We start from the raw sequence: 25,316 nt of genomic DNA, 5'->3' as shown, positions 1-25,316 counted from the left end.
AAGTGCTAGTGAAGTTTCTAAACTGTTTTTTTTTCATCATCACCTTCTGTGCTTCATGCATCATTAGTCGTATACGTCAGTCGACTGGAGTTCAAAATTAAAAAACGTGCAATATTTTTCTATCTAAAACACATCGATCCGCTTTATAAGACATGTGGTAAACCCCTGGCGGTGTATGTGTTAGTTTTGGACAGATTAATGCTCTTTTTAGAAGCTTCAAATTAAAGCTACTATCTGACACTTCTACACTGAATCGAAGAGCCAGGATAAAAATACTCCAACTGTGACAGAAAAAAATTCATATACAGTTGAAGTCAGAATTATTAGCCCCCCTGAATTATTAGCCCTACTGTTTATTTTTTCCCCAATTTTCTGTTTTAACAGAGAGAAGATATCCTCAACACATTTCTAAACATAATAGTTTTAATAACTCATTTATAACTGATTTTTTTATCTTTACCATGATGACAGTAAATAATATTCTATACAGCTTAAAGTCACATTTAAAGGCTTAACTAGGTTGATTAGGTTAACTAGGCAGGTTAGGGTAATTAGGCAAGTTATTGTATAATGATGGTTTGTTCTGTAGACAATTTTAAAATATTGCTTAAAGGGGCTAATAATTTTGACCTCAAAATTGTTTTAAAAAAATTAAAAACTGCTTTTATTCTAGCCGAAATAAAACAAATAAGACTTTCTCCAGAAGAAACAAATATTATCCGACATACTGTGAAAATTTCCTTGCTCTGTTAAACATCATTTGGGAAATATTTAAAAATCTCAAAGGGGAGTTAATAATTCTGACTTCAACTGTATATCAACAATAACTTAAGGGTGAGTAAATTATGAAGTCATTTTTATTTTTAGATGAACTACTGCTTTAAATGTTTCAGGCATGTTCTAAAACATTAAGATTAAATCCAAGTGAAAGAATAATTCGTATATTATTTTGCCATATTTGATTTCATTTATGAAATAAGTAAATACTCAATAACTAATATAGAATGTCTATTATATAATGTCCTAATATTATATAAAGTTATATGGTTTGTTTTGTTTCCATGTCTTTAAACCTAAACCTACCTTTGGTCAAAAGTCCACAACAATACAGATTTGCAATCATGTTGTTTATTTGCCTGCACTAATTTATTAGCATGATTACGTGTACATTGTTTTGTATATTATGTCACTGAATAATCTGGGGTGTGTTTACCAAACAACAACCAAGTAACTCGTGACTGAACTACCATAGTATGATGCATTATTTGGGAAAAGAACGGTAGTGACGAGTGTTCCCCCAAAATCGTATTTGCTCTGTAGCAGATCCATCGTTTGAACCACGTTAGTTATGACGTAAAACGTCCATAATGACGCTCTAAACGTGGTGGAGTAACAAGTTCTTTAGACAAAAAAAAAAACATAATTTTTTGTGCAAATTATATTGTTGTACACACACAGGCATTTTTAAAAAATCAGTTAATCTTAAATTATGGTTAATAAATGCTTTAAAAGATTATTCAAACTTAATGTTAGTAAATACATTAACTAATGCACCATTATTCTAAAGTGTTACTTATATTCCTTATAAATACAAACATTACGTATTAAAGGAATACACAAGTATACTCATTATCATTAAAAAAACAATGTATAATGTAATTTTAGCGAAGTGAGACCTGAAGATGTTGCATGATGTAAAGTTTATTTATAAACTAATTTCGAGAGGAGCAAGCGCTTATGATTGATAGCACCTGGTCCACATTAGCTAATGCTGATTCACCAATCAGACGACTCCTTAACCACTATAAATATCCAGAGTATCTTACCTCAACCATCTTTGTCTTGAAGAATCCCCCCTTCCACCCCTACTCCTCCCATTTCCTTGTCAGGGCAGCACGGAGGCCTAGTGGTTAGTACCACGGTCGCACAGCAAGAATGCCACCGGCTCGGACTCTACCTGGCCAGGTCGGCGTTTCTGTGCCGAGTTCGCATGTTCTCCTTGTGTTCGCGTGGGTTTTCACCGGGCTCTCCGGTTTCCTCCCACAGACCAAAAACATGTAACATAAGTAAATTGACAAATCTAAATTGACAGCATAGACACTTCATAGCATTTTATTCTACTTTCAACATTATCAAGCAGGGGAGTCCTCGAGACCTACCTGAACTCGGACTTCCCTCTCGCCCTGCAACGGGGGGAGCCCCGGGCTCGAGGATCTCACCAGTTCAGGGCTCTCTCCAAACAAGCTTTATAATCAATCATCAGCTAAGGGCGAACTCTTAAAATTCACCCTCGGTAAATATAGATGTGTAATAACTGTCAGAGGGAGTTAGTGTATGTGTGGACGGCCCCGCTGCATTTTTGTGCTCATGGTGTCACTCTGGTTTGTTTACACAGAGGCCTGTTATTCAGATCTCTTCCAAACAGACAGCCCCTCTAATTCCTTCCGAGCGTGTCTCTCACACATAAGCACATCTGTTAGTTGTGGCAGTGAGACGGCAATGCTTTGGCATGTCCGTCACTGGGGATGTGGATTGCGGCTGGCATGAATATAAGGCTCAGCACACTGCTTCAAACAAGCTCTTATATAAGCTCGATTCAGAGTGTGTTTCATAAGATGAATGCAATTATTTGCACAGAATAGGCCAGCTCTGCCATGCTTTAGATGGCGCTTACATAATAGGCATGGTGAAAAGACACAGGAGAGCTTTAGAGAAACACCACCAGGGCTTTTTCGCTGTTGTTCCCACACAAATTGCCCTGCAGCTGCTTCTGGGTCACTGGTCTGCTGGGCCTTTTAGCGTGGAGTAATTTAGGGTGAGGTTCAGAGGAGGATCCTTTAGAGTAATGTTAGTAACAGTATTGAGTCATGGAGCTACACCAAGAATATCACACAAAACCTGCTATTACATCATGTTAAGTGATGCTATTTTATTCACTTTTTGCATACAATACAAATAATATAATATAATATAATATAATATAATATAATATAATATAATATAATATAATATAATATAATATAATATAATATAATATAATATAATACAATATAACATAACATAACATAATACAATACAATACAATACAATACAACATAATATAATATAATGAAATATAATATAATATAATATAATATAATGAAATATAATATAATATAATATAATGAAATATAATATAATATAATATAATATAATATATTATAATATAATATGATATAATATAATATAATATAATACAATTTAATATAATATAATATAATATAATATAATATAATATAATATAATATAATATAATATAATATAATATAATGAAATATAATATAATATAATATAATATAATAAATAAAATAATGAGTTAATAATATAATATATTATAATATAATATATTATAATATAATATAATGTGAACTAATGAAATATAATATAATATAAAATAATATAATATAATGAAATATAGCATAATAATAAAATAAAATAAAATAAAATAAAATAAAATAAAATATAATATAATTAGCGCTCTGCAAAGATTAATATAAGATGTGTGTGCGCTGTGTATGCTTATTTTGCACATATAAGTAAACACATGCAAAATTAATGTCAAACACAATACACTGAATGAAAAATGTGCTTCAGCTTATATTGCAATCATTCAAACACCTTTGTCAACCAGCGAGATTGACCAATAATTAATCTTCTTTTTCAAAAAAAAAAAAAAAAAACTATGTTTATAAACTCATTCATTCATAAATTTTCCAGCTTATTCCCATTATTCATCAGTGATCGCCACAGTGGAATGAACTGGCGGTTTCTAAACTTATTAATTACTTTTTCACCTTTTTGTGAAATTTTTGGGCTTCATTGTCATAATAACAGAATTGGGAAAGTTCTGTGAGCAGGGAATCAAAACGCCTAAAGTGCAATTGTGACAATCTTTATGTTTTTTTATTTAATTTTTGAGTTTCACTGATAAGGTGGGTATTTTTTTGTGAAACATGAAATGATTGAACTAAAAATTCTAAATTTTCTGGGTATGTTTTGAATGTCACAGGCTGTCAAATTACTGTCAGTTTTTTTTAATATGATTTCAGAAAGAAATCTTTAAGTAAACAGTAAGTAAATATATATTTTAATTACTATTTTATGTTTATTTTTAAAATAATACAATGGTTCCGCGGTTCACAACATTTTGACAAAAATATTTTGATCATTATACATAGAGACTTGTGAGCTTTCTTTGTGCAGCACTGAGCATAAATCTCTTTTAAAATCATATTTTTAATAGGAAGCTATACAATATTATAGTTTTGCATATACATTAGATTAGTCAGTACTGAAGGCAAATCTGGAGCTTATCTGTAACTGAAGGGGGGCTTTCACAGAGGAGCGAATCCAAATGAAGAATTATTCAACATTAGTCAGGCAGACAACGGTTAAAACAAGAGCAATCGGGCTTATACAGATAATCCAGAAGTCGTCATCGAGGAAAAGGCAAATGGACAAAACCAGGGAAAGATAAAGAAAACTATGATCGAGGCTAGGAGTAGATAACCTAAATCACAAGAATCAACAATCAACACGGCTTGACAAGGAAATAAAAATGCTACGTAAAGTTACAGGTTTTAACTAACACAACCAACTAACAACACTCAGCAATCTGTGTGAGCTCATGTGGTGTATAAATATTCTGTGTAATGAGTCCTTGATCAGCTTCAGCTGTGGGTGTTTGCAATCAGATGAGATTAGGAAGCGGTGTGTGTGCGCGTTGCATGCTGTGATTTGTAGTCCATTCGGTGGCAGAGTTGTAGTTCTCCAGCGCTCTGCAGTCGCTAGATCGCTGGTAACTGTAACATTATCTAACAAAATAACTTACGATAACGGTCCAAAAACTAGTACACTCAAATTTAAATGTTAAAGAAAAATATTAAATGCAAATTTTAAAAAGATGGAAAAAAAATTATCCAAAAAAGAAAATATCCAACATGTAGTTAAAATTATGTACTTTAAAATATTTTTGTAATATTTTGCTTGAATTTAATTGTATCATCTTTATTTCTAAAAATGTTCTGTGATTAAAATATTATTTTAATAAATATATCTGTTTAATAAAACTATTTTCTATAAATACACCAAAATAGATTACCTATATTCACTGAGAAATTGATAAAAATATTAATTTTTAAAATGGGGTGCCCTTATTTTTATATAAAAGTCTATTTCCTACATTCAGTTTGATGCTCATTGTACAATCACACAAAGAAGGCACAAAAATGTACAAAAAAATTATAAACTGTAGTTCTTTCATGCATATTGGACAGCTAGAGGCAGTGAATGACTCCTTCTTCAAGATCTGACTGTATGCTTTGTAACCCCTGGGCTATATAAAGAAAGACTTGAATAGAGAGACTTTATGAATGTACAAATGGATGGCCCTGCAATGGCTCATTATTAGCCTGCGGTGCAAAGTCCTGTAATTAGTTTCATTTCATCGTATGAGCTGGCAGTACACTGAGACAAGTATCTGACGTACTTGGAGAATATATACGTGAGAAATGACGCAAAAACCAATACATCTACAGTATTGGGGCCACACGGTGGCTCAGTGGTTAGCACTGACACCTCACAGCAAGAAGGTTGCTGGTTCCAATTCTAGCTGGGCCAGTTGGCATTTCTGTGTGGAGTTTGCATGTTCTCCCTATGTGGGCATGGGTTTCCTCTGGGTGCTCCGGTTTCCCCCAAAGACATGCGCTATAGGTGAATTGGATGAACTTAATTGGCCGTAGTGTATGTGTGTGAATGAGTGTGTATGGATGTTTTCCAGTTGTGGGTTGCAGCTGGAAGGGTTACATCCGCTGTGTAAAACATATGCTGGATAAGTTGGCGGTTCTTGACTTAATAATTTTCTCTAGTAAAGTCATACTGTACATGCTTCTGTCGGCTATTTATAATCAGAACCAGTTGCTTCACCAGATTTGCAAATGAATCACTCGTTTGCTCTAATTTGTCAAACGTGCTGGCAAAAAAATTGTTCAATTGGACAATTTACTCATACACTGAATCATTGGATTTTTTTCACCCTTTATTAAAAACAGCATATTTAGGGGACAAAAACAATAAAGAGCATTAAATATTTATCAACTTTAGTTAACAAAACTTGCTAATGTATTCTACTGTTTGCTATTTGTCAGTGAGAAAGCATACATTTAATGTATGTAATAGACCCTTTTCACATGTCCGGGTTTCTCAGTAGCGGAATGTCATGACTGTGTTTGTCCACAAGATGCCACTGTAGTTCGCCAGTAACTCACAGCGAACTACAGTGCCTTAAGAACTACATTTCCATACATTCTTTCGCGCACACACCCGGTCTGTCATCTACACTGATTTGCAACCACAGCTGTCGCCGTTCTCCGTTGATTACCTGGACTATATATTCAGTCATTCATCCTCTGTTGTCGTATTCATTGGCATGTGTTCCTGATCTTGCTCTGGTATCTTGTCTCAGTTGTTAAAGTCTAGTTCGAGTTAATCTGTTTGAGTTCCTCGTTTGTTTGTTTTATTTGTTACTTTGATTTTTGTATTTTTTTGTCACTTTCACTGCACAATAATCATTAAAATCTGCACTTGGATTCTACACCCGTTTTTGTTCCTGTTTACAATCTCGTACCGTGACACGGAAGGCCTCCATTCATTCATTCATTCATTCATTCATTTTTTTTTTGGCCTAGTCCCTTTATTAATCCGGAGTCGCCACAGCGGAATGAACCACCAACTTATCCAGCAGGTTTTTACACAGCGGATGCCCTCCGGAAGGTGACATGGTTAGGTAAAAATAGAATGCAGTCAGTGAATCCGCTTGTTAAGTGATTACGTGTTGGTGACGTATGTAATACTATTTCCGGGTCCAAGCCGCCACTCATTTGAGTTGAGAAATGATTTGTTTATGATCACTTTTAATTCATATCACACATTAAAGTTAATTTTATATAAACTTCTAGTGTACACAACAATCTCTGGGCTTGCTGCATCACAAATACCAAAATTTTAACAATTTATAAAAAATGAATCACTTTCTGGCCATCGATTAATAGGCATGGACATATCTATTGCGATCGGGATTTTCGAAGGTATTACATCGCTTTGTAAACGTTTATAATTACCACTTCATGAGTCTCCCCATACATTTGAATAGAGCGCTTGGACCCGGAAGCCACTTCGCGCGACGTCACACTTAACAAGCAGATAGGAGAGTACAACAAATGTTTTTTGTTTTATTTGCTGAAATAATAAAAGAACATCTCCATGATGGTATTATCAAAAGTTTCAGAAAAGAAAACAAAGAGTGTGTGACTGATGACAGCAGCTAGAGGAGAGAATAACGTCAAATTACTCTCAGCCTTATATATTCTGCATTAGAAACACCTCACACAAACAACAGAGTCAGACCTTTCTCCAACTTCTCCACACAAGCGATAAATCTTTTTTTTTTTGACGCAAAGATGATATGATACATTCATAAATGCATAGAAATGTTCAAGTTTTTTTTTGTTATATATAAAAATATTAGGGAGGGCTGTAACAACGTTGTCGTGTGACGTTCAGCAACCGTTAGATGACGTTTTTGTTACGTGGATTAATTTCTTTTTTCTGGCAGTTTATCACTACTGCTAATGCAAGATAAGCAGTAATGCTTTTTTTCTAATATTGCTTAATATCAAATATTGTTCTTTCATTTTTCCTTTTTTAAATTAACAAATGCATGTGTAAACTTTAAAGTGTAAAAATGCCAAACAAACGAATATAATCTAACTTTTTAATGATATATTTCACAACATTTAAAACAAACAGTACACATCTAATTATAAGCAAACAGTATAGTTTATATTATATTAAGTAATTAACTATGTATGTAATTAAACTAAAAGGGTAGGCTAAGTTAAAATGACAATTGAGAATGTAAAAAAACAAGAAAAGTAAACAAGAAAGCATTAAAAATGGAAATAAATAAATGTTAATATATTAAAATGCGGCGATGCAGTGGTGCAGTAGGTAGTGCTGTCGCCTCACAGCAAGAAGGACGCTGGTTCAAGCCTCGGCTGGGTCAGTTGGCGTCTCTGTGTGGAGTTTGCACATTCTCCCTGCGTTTGTGTGGGTTTCCTCCGGGTGCACCGGTTTGCCTAACAGTCCAAAGACATGCGGTACAGGTGAATTGGGTAGGCTGAATTGTCCGTAGTGTATGAGTGTGAATGATTGTGTATGGATGTTTCCCAGAGATGGGTTGCAGCTGAAAAGTCATTCGCTGCGTAAAACATATGCTAGATAAGTTGGTGGTTCATTCCTCTGTGGTGACCCCAGATTTATCATTAATTTTCTTTTTGGCTTAGTCCCTTTATTATTCAGGGGTCGCAACAGTGGAATGAACCGCCAACTTATCCTGCACGTGTTTTATGCAGGGGATCCCCTTCCAGCCGCAACCCAACACTGGGAAACACCCACACACTTTTGCACACACTCATTTACACTACACCCAATTTAGTTAATTCAATTCACCTATACCACATGTCTTTGGACTGTGGGGGAAACCGGAGCACCCAGAGGAAACCCACACAAACACGTGGAGAACATGCAAACTCCACACAGAAACGCAAACTGACCTAGCCGGGGCTCGAACCAGCCACCTTTTTGCTGTGAAGCCATTGTGCTACCCGCTGCGCCACTGTGATGACACTTAATTTATATATCATATACAAAAAATACATAAAATTAAATGAATTTATAAGGATACAGGGGAGTTGGGTTAACAGAAGTCAGAGTTATTATTAATATGCCGGAAATAATATTTTAGTATAAAAATTGTTACAGTGAATAACATTTTTGTGATTTTATTCTTGGAAAAAATGAATAACCGAACACATTTAAATATAGTAGAATGAACAGAATGTACTCTGGTACTGCAGTTAAAGAAATGTAAAAGTGCTAGAAATGCTGGTGCTGATGAAACGCTTTAAATGCCTGTTAAATTGTCTCAATTTTAATGTCAGCATCAGTCAGTGTAAATCAATACAGAATCGACGCGCGTTTACAAACATGAGTATGTTTATGAGTAAAAGGTTCACTCAGTATATAAATGTCAGAATAACACATCGTCGTTAAAAAGGCGTGCAGATGAATGGGAAGGTCTTGTCCTCTACTGTGTGTGACGTCAGGACAGCATGAGGCGTTTGGTGACGTCTCTCTCGTGCCGAGGGGGCGTGTGCGCGCCCGAGCAAAAGCAAACGGCACACGGACTTTGCCATTATTCCTCTGCTGGTTTCTGACGCTGCTGGTGCAGCCGGTCAATACAGAACACACCGCTGTACGGAGCATTACAACACGACAAGAGATACCGGATCGTACAGTTGCATTATTTGCTACCAGCATTATTAGTGAACCTCTCGTAAGCTCAAGGACACAAGACTGAGCACAGTGCATGAGATGAACATCACCTGAGGAATACAATAAAGACAGACTGCATGACAAACGGGATACTGAGGAATACCTTGGCTTTGCTGGTATTGAGTCGTTGACATAGCGTTATTTGTTCCGCTAGTTTTCTCCAGTCATAATGCCGAGTATACGACAATCTTACACGGTCACTGTCCCGGAGGAACCGCCGGCTTCGGCTTTCCCCTTCATCAAGCAGGATATGCGCAGAAAAAGTCCGACAATGTCTCGCTCTATGCTGGTGTCCACATTTGTGGGGCTTCTCATTAACCAGGCTAAGGTAAGCCCAGTTCGCAGCTCTTCAATTATTAGGCTATCCACTTGGTTTAAATAGAAACTCATTATCAGCTGAGCTATGAAAATGAACCCTCAGTACTGTCTGTCTGTCATATTCTTGCACGCCTCACAGCTTTGTAGTCACGCAGACTATTGTTTAACCTGACAACCTTTTTCTTAGCAGACCATCATCGGTAGACCATCAATTGCTAGCATATTAGACGTGTAAAATAACTGTGAATCAAGTGTTGATTTAGTTATAAATCAAACATTGGTGGATCACCTTGAAGAGGGCACACAAGTTCAATGCCTCACAATATTGATTTGTTTTTATATGTTTGGAAAGGTAGGTAATGGAAATTAACACAACTATTTTGAAATTTACTGAGGAAATAAGCATGACTTTTTAAGAAGCCTACAAAATATTAAGACGAATAATTGCAAATGGTTACAACTGATTATGCCATAGCCTTTAATGCGTAATATCAGGCTAATATATTCTTAATAAACAGCGGTTTACAGATTAAAAACTAATACAATGTTCAACGTCTTAAAATAATATTATGAATTGTTTGAGGTGAAAAGCTGTGAACAGAACTAGCAACAGTTGCATATCACTTTTACTCATGAAGGCAACACATTAAGAGTTTTTTTTCTGAAAGTAAACGTGTGCATGCTTATTCAAACAATATAATTTGGTTAAAACTAGATTATATGAAATACATCATTTGCATATGGACCCTTAAAGTTGGCCTTTTTAAGAAATCAGTGTCACATTTAAAGAATGACTCACCCTGTTTGTACCCTCGAAAGTGTCCCAGACCTCCACGCACACTCATTCATGTACAGATGCTGCTGTCTCTGACCTTGCCAGTTGACCAGTTTTCCCGCCTCCAAAAACCTCACATTTTTACTTCAGCGTGTTTTCAGACTCATACAACTGTTTCATAATGAAATATTTACGTTAATATTCCATATCTATGTCTAAAATGTACAGGTAATGTAAATGTTCGTAGCGTGGGTTGTTACATAACACGGGCAATTTTCAAGTAGAGTTTAAAGCCGCTGGCTTTGCATTGACGGTCTGACGCCATCTACCTGCGCAGCTGTTGCGTCGCGCTCAGTAGGAAGCGCATTGCTCACGGAGAAGCCAGTGAACCATTTAAACTATTTAAATGGAGTGTAAATGAAAACGGATGATTATGAGTCATCAGGCTGCATAACTAGAGGCTTGTTTTTTGCAATGTACTAAATTACACCTTTGGGCCATATTTAGTACAAAGGCATTTGTGTTTCTCTAAAAGAATTTTTAAATTGATTAAAGGGACAGTTCACCAAAAAATAATATTCTATCATCATTAACTCACTCTTTACTTTTTTCAGACGTTTACGGTTTTCTATTAAACACAAAAGAAGGTATTTTAAAGAAAGCTAAAATCCTGTTGACATCCATAGTAGCCTCTTTGTTTTTGGTTACAGTTCAAGGATTTCAATTTTTCTTTAAAGTATCTTAATTTGTGCTCAAGAGCAAAAGGAAACTTGTAAAGGTTTGCAAGGAATTAAAAGTGAGTAAATAATGTATACATTTTCATTTTTGAGTGAACTATCCCTTTAAGTGGGGCACAGAGGAATTTTCAAACCATATAAAGCTCCTCATGCAGGACAATACATACTTGCACAACACAAATAGTCCATTATTTAATAATCCGACTATTTACACAACACCTTTAGTCCAATTAATAATGGGAAACCTGCCATATTTGCTTTAGTGTACATCAACACCATTCAAGGGGCGAGTGTCAGTTATCTAAATGGCGATAACCACATTTCCCAATGTAATCAGTGTTGGTTATGCAACAATAAGATAACCAGAGCAAGGTGTTGTGTAATTATCATGAACAAATGGACTCCTGAGTAAGCGGTACATTTCTGAAGCAATGTACCTTAACGGCATATCTATCGAGGACATTCCTAGAATCGCCAAAGGTTCTGTTTCTCACAAGCTTGTGACCTTACGCAAACACTCCTGTCCATCCAGATTGACAATCATTGCCCAGATAACAGAGTAATGACGAGCTGTCATGGCTTATCATCAACACTGATGGCCGATCCAGAGTTATGCCAGACCAGATATCCCATTTCTGATGAGTCCGTTCATTTCAGGTGTCTTGAATGTGTCTTTTCTTTTAGAACAGTAAGTGCTGAGATGAAGAGCAGATTTGAGCAGCTATAAACTAATAGAGGATATTGGTAAAATTTAACATTGCAGTTGAAGAAAATTATTATCTATCTATCTATCTATCTATCTATCTATCTATCTATCTATCTATCTATCTATCTATCTATCTATCTATCTATCTATCTATCTATCTATCTATCTATCTATCTATCTATCTATCTATCTATCCATCCATCCATCCATCCATCCATCCATCCATCCATCCATCCATCCATCCATCCATCCATCCATCCATCCATCCATCCATCCATCCATCCATCCATCCATCCATCCATCCATCCATATATATATATATATATATATATATATATATATAAATATATATAGTTGAAGTCAGAATTAGTTGAAGTCAGCCCCTTTTGATTTTTTTTTTTCTTTTTTGAATATTTCCCAAATGATGTTTAACAGAGCAAGGGAATTTTCACAGTATGTCTGATAATATTTTTTCTTCTGGAGAAAGTCTTATTTGTTTTATTTCGGCTAAAATGAAAGCAGTTTTTAATTTTTTAAAAAACTTTTTTGGGACAAAATTATTAGCTCATTTAAGCTATTTTTTTTCGATAGTCTACAGAGCAAACCACAGTTATACAATAACTTGCCTAATTACCCTAACCTGCCTAGTTCACCTTATTAACCTCGTTAAGCCTTTAAATGTCACTTTAAGCTGTACAGAAGTGTCTTGAAAAATATCAAGTAAAATATTATTTACTGTCATCATGACAAAGATGATATAAATCAGTTATTAGAATAGGTTTCTAAAACTATTATGCTTAGAAATGTGCTGAAACAATCTTCCCTCCATTAAACAGAAATTGGGGGAAAAAAATAAACAGGGGCGCTAATAAGTCAGGGGGGCTAATAATTCTGACTTCTATTGTATATATATATATAATATTTGACTCTTTATTTTTTAAGACTCTTCTATACAGCCTAAAGTGGCATTTAAAGGCTTACCTAGGTTAATTAGGTTAACTGGCAGGTTAGGGTAATTAGGCAAGGTAAAGTACAATGATGGTTTGTTCTATAGACTACTGAAAAAAATATAGCTTAAAGGGGCTAATACTTTGACTTTAAAAGGGTGTTTAAAAAATTCAAACTGCTTTTATTCTAGCTGAAATAAAATAAATAAGTCTTTCTCCAGAAGAAAAAATATTATCCGACATACTGTGAAAATTTCCTTGCCCTGTTAAACATAATTTGGGAAATATTTTTAAAAATTGAATAAAATCTAAGGGAGGCTAATAATTCTGACTTATTTATTGTGATATGAATATCTCATGAATGGGATAAATATCTTTTCTTTTCTTTTTTGGAAAGATTTGATTGTTTTAGATTGATTAGGGTGATTCTTAAGGTGAGTGCATCAGCATACATTATAATAAACAATCTACAAGCATAGATAAATATAAAGAAAAAGATACAGAGGAAATAAACAGTGTTTTAGTGTTTTCCTAAGAGTTTAACAGTATCCAGGCACACAGTAATTGAATAACCTAATCCAAAATAATACTGCATAGTCTTCCTTGTTTTAATAATTCAATAAAATGTTATCGTTTTAACAAATTTAAGTAGATTGTACAGAAAACAATTAGCCCACCTCCCCCCCCCCCCAAAAAAAAACCTTAAGAATTGTGTTGTTTCAACTCATTTTAAATAAGTAGTTTAAACAAGCAGTCATTTTTTTTAGCATATACAGTCAAAGACCTCATGCAAACACATGCAGATAATAAATTATAATCCGGATTCAACATTGAATATCTTGTGATTTTATTGCGAATGATCACATTGTGATTATCGATGCTGAAAAGATGTATTGTGCAGCCCTACTGTAATCTGTTTACAGAGATATCAATAATCAAGCATACCAATAAAGGATGTAGAATAAGATATAAAAGAGCTGAGCCTCAGGAATCTGCTCGAATCAGATGTTTGTGCCCATGTGACCAGCCTTTTGGCAGCAGAGCGCATCGAGTTCTTACACCGGTGACAGCCGTGGCTTCCAGAAACTAAGGTCAGGACATTGTGTTCTTACTCGCTTGCTTTCAACTCGCGCCAGCCAATTAGCTCGCAGAGCTCCGAAGATCTTTGAAGAGACATTCAGTGCTGTCCTCGTGTTAGCCAATCGCTTTCGAGGCACAACTCCCAATGCTTGCCGTACCCATGGCTGCTGCTGTGTGCTGGCTGTTCAGTTTGCTTCACGAACTGAGTGTGAAAGCCAGAGACCTTGGACCATCTGTTTTGCCCTCTCTCATCTTCTTTAGGGAAGAAAAATCTCATCAGATGTTTGGGTGAATATAGGAATAACCCCGCGGGATGACGCACTGAACTGAACATGTTGGAACCTGGCACATCTGTCCTCGGAGGTGCTAACAGGGGGTGTTTGATTTGGGCAATTCATTACTTTTTAATTAAAGTGCATTCTGATCCGTTCCTCACAAAAACATACTGCGACTGATGTTTTTTTAGAAGCGAATATTATTATGCTGAATGATTTCTGAGAACATCAAACTATTTATTTATTTTGCAAAAGGCCCCCAGTTACATTTGTTGTTTTAGTGAAAGTGTAATGATATTATTTATATTATTTCTCAGTCTCTTTATTAAAATGCAACCAGAAAATGCTGGTTCTAGTTGGATTTTTTAGGGTCTAATTGTTATAGACATATGAAAAAAAGAGTTAAAGATACATAAACGAATGAATAAAAAGTACTGGAGTTTCCGTCTTTGTTTAATGTGCATGTCTGCCAGAGCTGTCGTCAATATTGCCTGAATTGATAGAATTGTGAATGCTGAAAATTCCAGACAGGTGTTAATTTTTCATGTTATTCTTACAAGAAAGCACCTAATTTGTAATAGGTTTTTTTGCGGCATGATAATGATCCCAAACACACTGCAATTGTAAGGAAATCATATCGGAGACATGAAATGGCCTCCACAGAGTCCAGACCTGAATTTATATACAGAATGTATAAGCTATATTATAGGCAGTATGAGATTCACTTGAAGAAAAAAGGAAAGGTAGAGCATGCTAAATCTAAGGAAGAAGCTGAAAGATGCTGGATATTAAATATCATTAACATTGTGATATTTTGTTATTCTGTGATTATATGTGACTTGAATATCTCTTTTTGGAACGAATTGATCCTTTTAGATTGATTGGGATGATTCTTTCGTTGAGTGCATCTGCATAAATTATAATAAACAATCTACAAGCAGAGAAAAACACAATAAAGAAAGAGATGCAAATGAAATAAACAGTATTTTAGTGTTTTTCAGATGAGTCTAACGGTATTCAGGCACACAGTAATACTGCATATTCTTTGTTGTTACAAACTGTGTAATTTATTATACCTAAATGTTATTTTTTAATACATACACTGTAAAAAATGCTGAGTTCCTCACAATTCCTTTATGTTTTCCCAACACAAATTAAGTTAATGTTATAGTTTTTACAAATGTAAGTAAAATGAACAGAAAACATTTAAATTTTGCTGCACATCTTTTTAAAGACAGTAATGGCCTCCACAGAGTCCAGATCTGAATATTATATACAGTATGTGGAGGCAATATAGGCAGTACAAGATTCACCTGGAGAGAAAAGGAAATGTAGAACATGCTAAAGCCACACTGTAAAAAATGCTGGGTTCCACACAATTCATTTATGTTGTCCCAACACAAATTGATTAAGTTAACTTAATGCTTAAAACAAATTTGTGTGGAATGAATATCAAAAGATTAAGTTGTCCTAATGAAATCTCAAGAACTATGTTGTTTCAGCTTATTTTAAATTAGTTTGAACAAGTAAACAAAATATTTTTGGAGTGTAAGGAAGAAATGAAAAAGCTGAAAGATGCTTGATATCAAATATCTGAGAGTCTAACAGTGTTCAGTCACACAGTAATTGAATAATCAAATGTAAAATAAGACTGCAAAGTCTTCGTTGTATAAATATTTCAATTAAGTTAATCGTTATAAGATTAACAAAGTGTACAATTTATTATACCTGAATGTTTTTAAAATCTTCATACACTGTAAAAAATGCACAATTCCTTTATGTTGTCCCAACACAGATGGATTAAGTTAACTTAATCGTTTTTACAAAATTAAGTGGATTGAACAGAAAACAATTTAATGTGGCGGCACATCTTTTCAAAGGCAGTCATGTAATGGCCTACACAGAGTCCAGACCTGAATATTATCCTACACAGAGTCCAGACCTAAATATTATATACAGTATGTATACATCATACTATAGGCAGTATGAGATTCACTTGGAGAGAAAAATAAAGAGAGAACATGCTAAACATAAGGAAGAACTCTTAGAAATGCTAAAAGATGATTGATATAAATTAGCACATCATTTCAGAAAAGGCTGTTGCTTGGTGCTAAAGAGGTCACGTTAAACACAGACTTTTGATGCTAGACTTTTGATTCAAATAGTCATTTTGTTTTGAATATTGTGCGCATATTTCCCATATTTTCTGTTTGTAAATTAAAGGTATAGTTCACCTAAAAGTAATGAGCACTTGCTCCATACCTTGATAAGCACTTGCTCCATACCTTTTAGATAGATAGATTTGTGCAAAAGTCTTAGGCTCCCAAAGCTGGTGGTGGCTTACGACTTTTGCACAGTACTGTATATATACTGAAAACTATTAAAGCAGCACTGCGCTTTTTTTAGTAGTGGTCCATGGCTCAAAAACGAGTATAAAAATATAGAATTTTAATGTGTTTGTCAATCATATGCCGCTGTTCTGTATGTGTGCAGTGTGTTTTTCATGGATGAATTGTTATTGATTTTTTGGTGTTGTGAAACATCCATCAATAATGTCATTAGTGTGCAATTTGTGATACGCTTAACGTGGTGCATAATATCACACACTATCCAGTCACTCACCCATAAAGAGAATGCCAGTACTAACATCATTTGTTTTTGGCATGTTTTTATGTAACATTATAGCATTTATTCATTTTAAATTATTAACTTTTATTTTTATATTTTCAGTTTACATTTGATCAAATTTGTCATCTGCTTGCTCCCATTTTTTATAAGTTTATTCATATTTATGTTTAGCTTTTTTATTTTTAACTTCACTGTAAAAAATGCAATACAATTCATTCATTCATGTCTCAACACAAATCGATTAAGTTAACTTAACAAATCTAAGTGGATTGAACATAAAACAATTAAGTTGTCCTCAAAAAAATTGTGTTGTTTCAGCTCGTTTCAAATTAGTAGTTTGAACGAGCAGAACAAAAAAAATGTTTTGGTGTGTTGGAAACTTAGTAGTTCAGTTTTTTATTACAACTTAATAATAACTGTAACTAATATTAATTATAATATTATATTATTTTACTTATAGTACGTTGTAACAACGCTAATATCAAGGCCATCTAATGGTTCATAGGACATGATGTAGTGTGTTGTGATTATTCATAATGAAAATTAGCATAAGAATGCAAAAATCTTCTATTTCCTCTAATATATTGTTGTAGTGGGTGAAAACTAATGCTGTGTTTGTGCACTTCATGACAAACTCCACAATGGGTCAAGTGATGGTAACCAATAAGATCACAGACACAGAACTTTCTAACATTCATTCATTCATTTTCCTTCGGATTAGTTCCTTTTTTATCAGGGGTCGCCACAGTGGAATGAACCGCCAACTATTTCAGCATATGTTTTACGCAGCAGATGCCCTTCCAGCCACAACCCAGTACTGAAAAACACCCATACACCCTCAGATTCACACACACACACACACACACACTCAATTTTGTTTATCCAATTCACCTATACTGCATATCTTTGGACTGTAGGGGAAACCGGAGCACCCAGAGAGAAAAACCCACGTAAAAATAGGGAGCACAGCTTTCAAACATGGCAAAATGCTAATCAATTATTCCCCTGGTAGGGTTTTCTTTATTGTAATAGGCTTTTCCAATGATAAAACAGCCAGTACAAGACACAAAACTTTGATAGCCATTGTTTGTTAACACACTATTGTTTTTGGAGGTTCGTTACTAGTTCTATCTTCTCAATGTCATCATGCTTAGTGTTAAAATTGATTCACGAAAAGAAAGATATACAGCATGGTTTCACAGACAGGGCTTTAGAGAGTATTTTTAGACATACAGTGCTCAACATATATGAGTAAACCCCTCACAAATCTCTCATTGAAATCAATATTTTCTATCGGAAGCTTTACAATAATATATTTGCGTACATATTTTAAATTAGTAAGTATTGAAGCCAAATCTGGAGCTAATCTAGCAAAATAATTCATGATAACGGTCCATAATGAGCACACCCAAATGTATATGTTAGGGAGAAATATTAAATAAAAAATTTAAAAAGAGGAAAATTCAACAGAAACAAAACACTGATTAAATTTTGTTGAAATTTTGTAGCTTGTAATTTTTCCCTCAATATTTTGCATGAATTTATATGTATATTCTGGTTTTAAAGATGTTTGGTGAGATGTTGGTATTAATAAATATATCCATTTAATAAATCTTTTTTGTTCAAATGCACCATAATATGACCTGTATTCAGTGAGAAATGGTTAAAAACCTTCATTTTCAAAATGTGGTGTACTCAATTATGCTGAGCACTGTAGCTCAGTTAGGACATTACAGTCATTTATTTTATAGATGTGCTTTAAAACAAAAAAATCTGTGCCCATTTGAGTCAAGAAACAACACTGATTTATTTTTTTACAATCAGTCACTGCAAGTTTCCTTCAGTTGAAACAGCTCAGACTTACATTTTATTCTGGATTTAGGCTCAAGCCTTGTCTGTCAAACATTGTTTAACATTTCTTCAAGAATTTAGGGGTCAAATTCACCTGTCTGAGTGGATGCTTGCATTGCAACTTTTTTAAGTTCTTCCCAGCATCACCGACACCATTACAACATCACATGGTCAGCACTGCAATCAGCCAATGACGCACATGAAAAAGAGCGCTGCTATTCCAAGCCTCCGTATCTCTGATTCTGAGTGTGTCTGCTTGAGAATGCGTGAGATTCATACCGAGAAACCTCTTGACACATTGTTCATGTGCTGGAGCGCTCTGTGTTATGTCATGGTCAACAAGCTGAGCACTTATGGCCAGATTATCAAGCATGTGAAATCATCAGCGTTCCCAGCTGTCTTGCATTGCTCAAATGTTTCTGTGCTACATCATCACACAGTTGAAGTCACAGTTATTCTTTTTTAAATATATCTCAAATGATCTTTAACAGAGCAAGGAATTTTTCACAGTATTTCCGATAATATTTTTTCTTTTGGCGAAAATCTTAAATGTTTTATTTCGGCTAGAATAAAAGCAGTTTTTAATATTTTTTAAAAACATTTTAAGGTCAATATTTTTAGCCTCTTTAAGCAATATTTTCTTCACAAACCACTGTCATACAATAAGGTGATTGACAAAATGATATTCTGAAAATGCCAGCAGGTGGCAGCAAGTGATTATATAACTAAACGAGTCATTTATTTAACCGATTCATTTAAATCAATGATTCATTCAGTAAGATTTGCTACCAAATGCATTAATTCCAGTCGTTCACGAATGACATAAGATCATTGTACTCAATATTACTGATATATAATGTTACTCAACTCATTTAAAATTATGGCTGTTGCGTATATATATATATATATATATATATATATATATATATATATATATATATATATATATATATATATATATATATATATATATATATATATAGGCCTACACTGGAGTTGAGTCTGCCGGTCACTACAAATTCATTTGCTCCATGCTGTGCAATGTGACAGTTTTACCACAGATTATGAGAGCTGGTCAGCAAAATCAAACAGATGACATGCTAAGATGCCTAAGTATGATGAGAGTCTAAATATTTGTGCCAGTCTGTCAAGATAAAATGGCTTAAAACACTTTTCTAGGGCATTATTTTAACTAATATGTCTAATAATACTGCTAAAACAATTTATATTATTTTATTTTGAATAATAATAATTCAATGGTGGAGCTTCTTGAGTTTGTTCAGTAAAGGCCGGCTCACACTGTGCGATTATTTATTTATTTATTTTTTAAATTTTTTATAATCATTTGTAGCATGTCAGACTGCACGAACATGGCTCCCATGTCACACTGTAAGATCTCAGCCGTCATAATGTCAGACTGAACGACCACCAAACACGGAAGAAAACTCTTTCAGCTTTTTCAGAACTTCATCAGAGAGAAAATCTGATCGCAACGGACAATAAGCAGCTGTCTGTGAGCTTGTCAAACCAAAAATACCACAGATTTTAGCCTAGAATTTCATCTTTTAGGATTTCAAAAAATATACCTCCAGGGACAAATTTCATGCTGTCCAGAAATGTACACAGGGGTACGTATCAATAATGAGCCTGGGTTATGGTTGTGATGTGAAAAATGGGCATTGTTTGTTTGTCAAACCTTCACCAGAGAGAACACTTGGGTCAGATAACAAAAATTGTCCTAAAAAAACAGATTATAGGGCAGAGAAATGTGCAATAGCTTTTGTCATTTTAATTAGAGACACCTTTATTCTTGTCTGGTTCTCCCTCCTTAAACATGCTTTTTCACTTCGCTGTCATTTATTATCTGTGGCAAACAAATGATGTGGCTCGAATGAGTCACGCGCTTTAGTCATATTTGAATTTATTAAAACATGTTGGGTATAACTAGCTCCGGTGTTCATCTTAGAAAGTCCTCTAATCTTTTCTCTCTTTTTCTTCCACCTTTGTTGTCTACAGAACTCAAAGAATGCTCAGGGTCTGGTGGGTCTCAGGAATCTCGGAAATACTGTAAGTATTTTTAGCAAGTAGCAACGCATCTATAGTTCCATATAAAGTTCATAAAAAAATGCTTTATTTTTATGCCTGTGTCTTTTGTGAGTTGTCATTTTTATGTCCATAGTGTAACACTTTAAAATAATGGTGAGTTAGTTAATGTTAGTTAATGTATTTAGTAACATGATCAAACTATTAGTGATATGTTTATTTCATGTTCATGTTAGTTAATGTCATTTAAGGCAGCGGTTCTCAAGCGAGATCAGTATGGGATCGCGTGATATTGTTAACATTTTTTAGCAGTGAACAATTAAGAGAACGATCATGTTGCCTTAGTTCATTTTGACCAATAAAAAGGGACAAATTTGTAATTCGTCCTCCACAAAAAAGTCTCACTGATTCGCCTTCAGCAGCTAATACTAATGACCCAAGCATGCTGGTCCCAGATGAGGAAGCTCCAAACATTTCAAGTCACAGCGCTAGCAATACTGAAAACACGAAATGCAGGAAATACCAAGATTACCTCGACTATGGTCTTATTCCATTTTCTCGAAGCAAAGAGTTCATGATCCAGCCACAGTCTATTATCTGCATCAAAGTTCTTGCTAACAAACACATGAGGTCGTCCAAATTAATAAGACATTTGCAGACGACTCATCCGAAATACGGCGACAAGCCCAGAGCGTTTTCTTCAGCGCAAGGCAAAAGAATTGACACATGGACGTCACAGCTACTGACAAGAAACTTAAAAAATTGGCAACTAATATTCACCTTATTCTCCGCCGACGAGCGGGCGCTGCCATTTGAATCTTTTTGGCTTGAGACTTCCGGTCTCATTCACTTCCATTCATTTTTTGACGTTAAAAACTGCTCGTTACGCTGCTTGATGTTGCAATTTGATATTTTCTTATTATATTATTCTACTTGGTCTGTATAGTCATGCAAACATTTGTTTGTAGAGCAAGTAGTTTGGCCATTTTCTGCCGTTTATTATTCCTAGTCATTTCTCCCATAAGCGACTGAATCGGAAGTTCTAAGACAATCGCGAAAACAGGCGCACTTCCGCATTTTAGAATAAGGTCAATAGCGCCAATTTAAAGGCCAAAGGCTTTCGTTTTTCAGTTACAAATGGCCCACTAATTTTTTGCTTTTATTTTACATTAGGCCATTATTTGCGCATAAACATATCTAGTTATAAAAATTAAAATACTGTATGTTTGAAAACAACATTTTTTGTCATCCTTACGGCAAAATTATATGAGCTATAATAAGTTAAATGTAGAGGGGGGCCTTATTATAATTTCCAGGGGAAAAGCAGGTCTCAAGCAAAAAAAGGTTGGGAACCACTGATTTAAGGGAAATAGAGTTGGTTTGTTAACTCACAGTGCATTAGCTAATGTTACCACAAGCACACATTTGGATTTCATTAATGCATTAGTAAATGTTTTACAAGATTAGTCATACTTGGTTAATGTTAGTAAATATTGGACCCTTAGTTTAAAATATTACCATTTATGGTTCAATTAAAATGTCTAAATTCTTATAGATCAACCATGCATTTACACTCACAGAACTGCCACTCACTGGATTTAGTTTTCTTCTTTTTTTGCATCATAATCTCTGAACCCTAGAGTTGGTTGTGTGAAAATCCCAGTAGATCAGCCATTTCTGAAATGCTCAGACCAGCCTATTTGGCACCATGAACCACTTAATGTAAATGTAATGTAATGTAATGTGTGTATTTGTATAGCACATTTATTGTGTCGGCCATACACCCAAAGCGCTTCACAATCATGAGGGGGGTCTCTCCACACCACCACCAGTGTGCAGCATCCACTTGGATGATGCGACGGCAGCCACAGGACAACGGCGCCAGTGCGTTTACCACACACCAGCTATTGGTGGAGTGGAGAGACAGTGATACAGCCAATTTGGTGGAAGGGGATGATTGGGAGGCCATGATCGTATGGGCCGATAGAGGGACTTTGGCCAGGATACCGGGGTTACACCCCTGCTCTTTCACGAGAAGTGCCATGGGATTTTTAATGACCACAGAGAGTCAGGACCTCGGTTTAACGTCTCATCCGAAAGACGGCTTAAAGCAATAGTTCACCCAAAACAAAATGAAAATTCAGTCGTCATTTGCTCACTATTGACTTTGCACAAACCTAAATTTCTTTCATCTGTTGAACACAAAGATATTCTGAATAAAAATGTCTTTCTTCAAAAAAATATTATAGCCATATAATCACGGACACGGTGGCGCAGTGGGTAGCACAATCGCCTCACAGCAAGAAGGTCGCTGGTTCAAGCCACTGCTGGGTCAGTTGACATTTCTGTCTGGAGTATGCATGCTCTCCCCATATTTGCATGGGTTTCCCCCACAAGTCCAAAGACATACACTATAAGTCAATTGGGTAAGCTAGTGTATGCGTGTGAATGAGTGTGTATGGATGTTTCCCCAGTGATAGGTTGCAGCTGGGAAGGCATTCGCTGCGTAAAACGTGCTGGATAAGCTGGCGGTTCATGCCGCTGTGGCAACCCTAGATTAATAAAGGGACTAAGCCAAAAAGGAAATGAATATCATTAAAGTAGTAATCAGTTTAAATAGAAATATCTATAAGAAGAAACTCATAAAGGTTTGGAACCACTTGAAAGGGAGTTGTTATTTTTTGGTAAACCATCATTTTTCTTACATTCTGATGCTCTGTTTTTCCCAGATCGTCTTGATCTACATGCCTAAATGCATTGATTTGCTGCTATGTGATCAGCTAATTGAATATCTGTGCAAGCAAGCAGTTATACCTAATAAAGTGGCCAGAAAGAGCGGTATTCTCAATTCATTCATTTCAGTGCCTTCTCCATTCTTGTGCCTCTGCAGTGTTTCATGAACTCCATCCTGCAGTGTCTGAGCAACACTCATGACCTGAGGGACTACTGTCTGCGTAACACACACCGCACCGACCTCAACAACAACTGCAGGGCCAAAGCTGCGCTGATGGACGGTAAGAGACACATTTACACACCGGTCTATACAGTAGAGCATTCATTTCCAGCACGCACATCAGACTCCCTAAGGGTATTGTATAGGTATTGGTTAGTCACATGCCTGCATCTACCATTTTGAAACTAGACATGATCAGGTTGAACATACGGTCACTCACGACTTTTATTGACTTGTGTAAGAATATTTTGACTTGATTTCAATGTGTATTTTTAAATGATATTAGAGATCGATGTTATTCAGGAAATATTTTAATGGAAATGTTTAAAAATGTGTCTTCAGGAGGAATTGTGATATTTGTCAAACCAATAGACTCTATTGGGCTCTATTTTGACGGTACATGCGCAAAGTGCAGGGCGCAAACGCTTTCAGGGCGTGTCAGAATCCACTTTTGCTAATTTAAGGACGGAAAAATCAGCTTTGCGTCGTGGCGCATGATCTAAAAGGGTTGAGCTTATTCTCTTAATGAGTTATAGGTGTGTTTTAAGAATAAACCAATCAGAGTTTCATCTCCCATTCCCTTTAAGAACCAGTTGCGTCGCGCCATAAGCGCATTTGCTATTTACATGACGTAAAGTAAGTGTAAGTGGAAAAACCGAGCGCTTCACTAGCAAGGAAACAGTTAAACAGAGCATCTGCAGCATGAGAATAAGAGAATAGTAATCTCATAATCTACTTTCACTTTCGCTCTCGTGGATAGGGAAACGTGTTGTTAGCACAGACATCAATTAGCCTATAAATAATTAACTTTGTTCAGCGCAAAGATTTGTTTTTGAAACTATTTCTAAATTCAGTTTTAATTTCCAATAAATGAACAATAATAACCAAGTGTGTTCAAAAACCTGAGTTATATTAAAACACATGCTGTGCCCCATATGGTCTGAAACCTGACATTTGGACAAATCTAAGCTTGTTTTTAATAAAACAAATATAAATATGGAGGTGAGGCAGTGGTGCAGTAGGTAGTGCTGTCGCCTCACAGCAAGAAGGTCGCTGGTTCGAAGTTTGGCTCAGTTGGCGTTTCTGTGTGGAGTTTGCATGTTCTCCCTACCTTCGCGTGGGTTTCCTCCGGCTGCTCCGGTTTCCCCCACAGTCCAAAGACATGCGGTACAGGTGAATTGGGTTGGCTAAATTGCCCGTAGTGTATGTGTGTGGATGTTTCCCAGAGATGGGTTGCGGCTGGAAGGGCATCTGCTGTGTAAAAACTTGCTGGATAAGTTGGCAATTCATTCTACTGTGGCGACCCCAGATTAATAAAGGGACTAAGCCGACAAGAAAATGAATGAATGAATAAATATGGATATAATAAATAATACTGCTAATAATAATAACATTATACAAAAGCAAATTGTTATGAATGAACTGAAAAAGCCTCCCGAGATGGAGGCATGAAGGCAGTGTTTTTTAAATTTATGTAGGCTAGAAAATAATATGTTTTGTAATATTTTAATCCTTTATATTTAAATCCTATATATCCTTATCATATTCAATATATATCCTTAATTTTTAAA

The 25,316-nt window shown here is 35.3% G+C and overlaps 1 protein-coding gene across 3 annotated transcripts in view; it reads left to right on the top strand.

Annotated features, from left to right (window-relative positions):
* Window positions 1-25,316, top strand: part of usp2b (ubiquitin specific peptidase 2b) — a 94,089-nt gene that overhangs the window by 58,752 nt on the left and 10,021 nt on the right. Inside the window, exons 1-3 of one of the 3 annotated variants that reach the window (XM_087254590.1) lie at window positions 9,295-9,760; window positions 20,766-20,816; window positions 23,683-23,806. In XM_087254590.1, the coding sequence (XP_087110716.1) occupies window positions 9,602-9,760; window positions 20,766-20,816; window positions 23,683-23,806 (334 nt within the window). In that variant the 5' untranslated portion in view covers window positions 9,295-9,601. Of the gene's footprint in view, window positions 1-9,294; window positions 9,761-20,765; window positions 22,515-22,903; window positions 23,807-25,316 lie in introns of those variants that run through there. The other 2 variants (XM_087254589.1, XM_087254591.1) reach the window with 2 other exon arrangements.

This window comes from Danio rerio, chromosome 5 (genome assembly GCF_052040795.2).
Source record: "Danio rerio strain M-AB ecotype USA chromosome 5, GRCz13ab, whole genome shotgun sequence".
Classification (NCBI taxonomy): domain Eukaryota; kingdom Metazoa; phylum Chordata; class Actinopteri; order Cypriniformes; family Danionidae; genus Danio; species Danio rerio.
The sequence above is the reverse complement of the archived record's forward strand: the minus strand, read 5'-3'. Positions and strand labels throughout refer to the sequence as shown.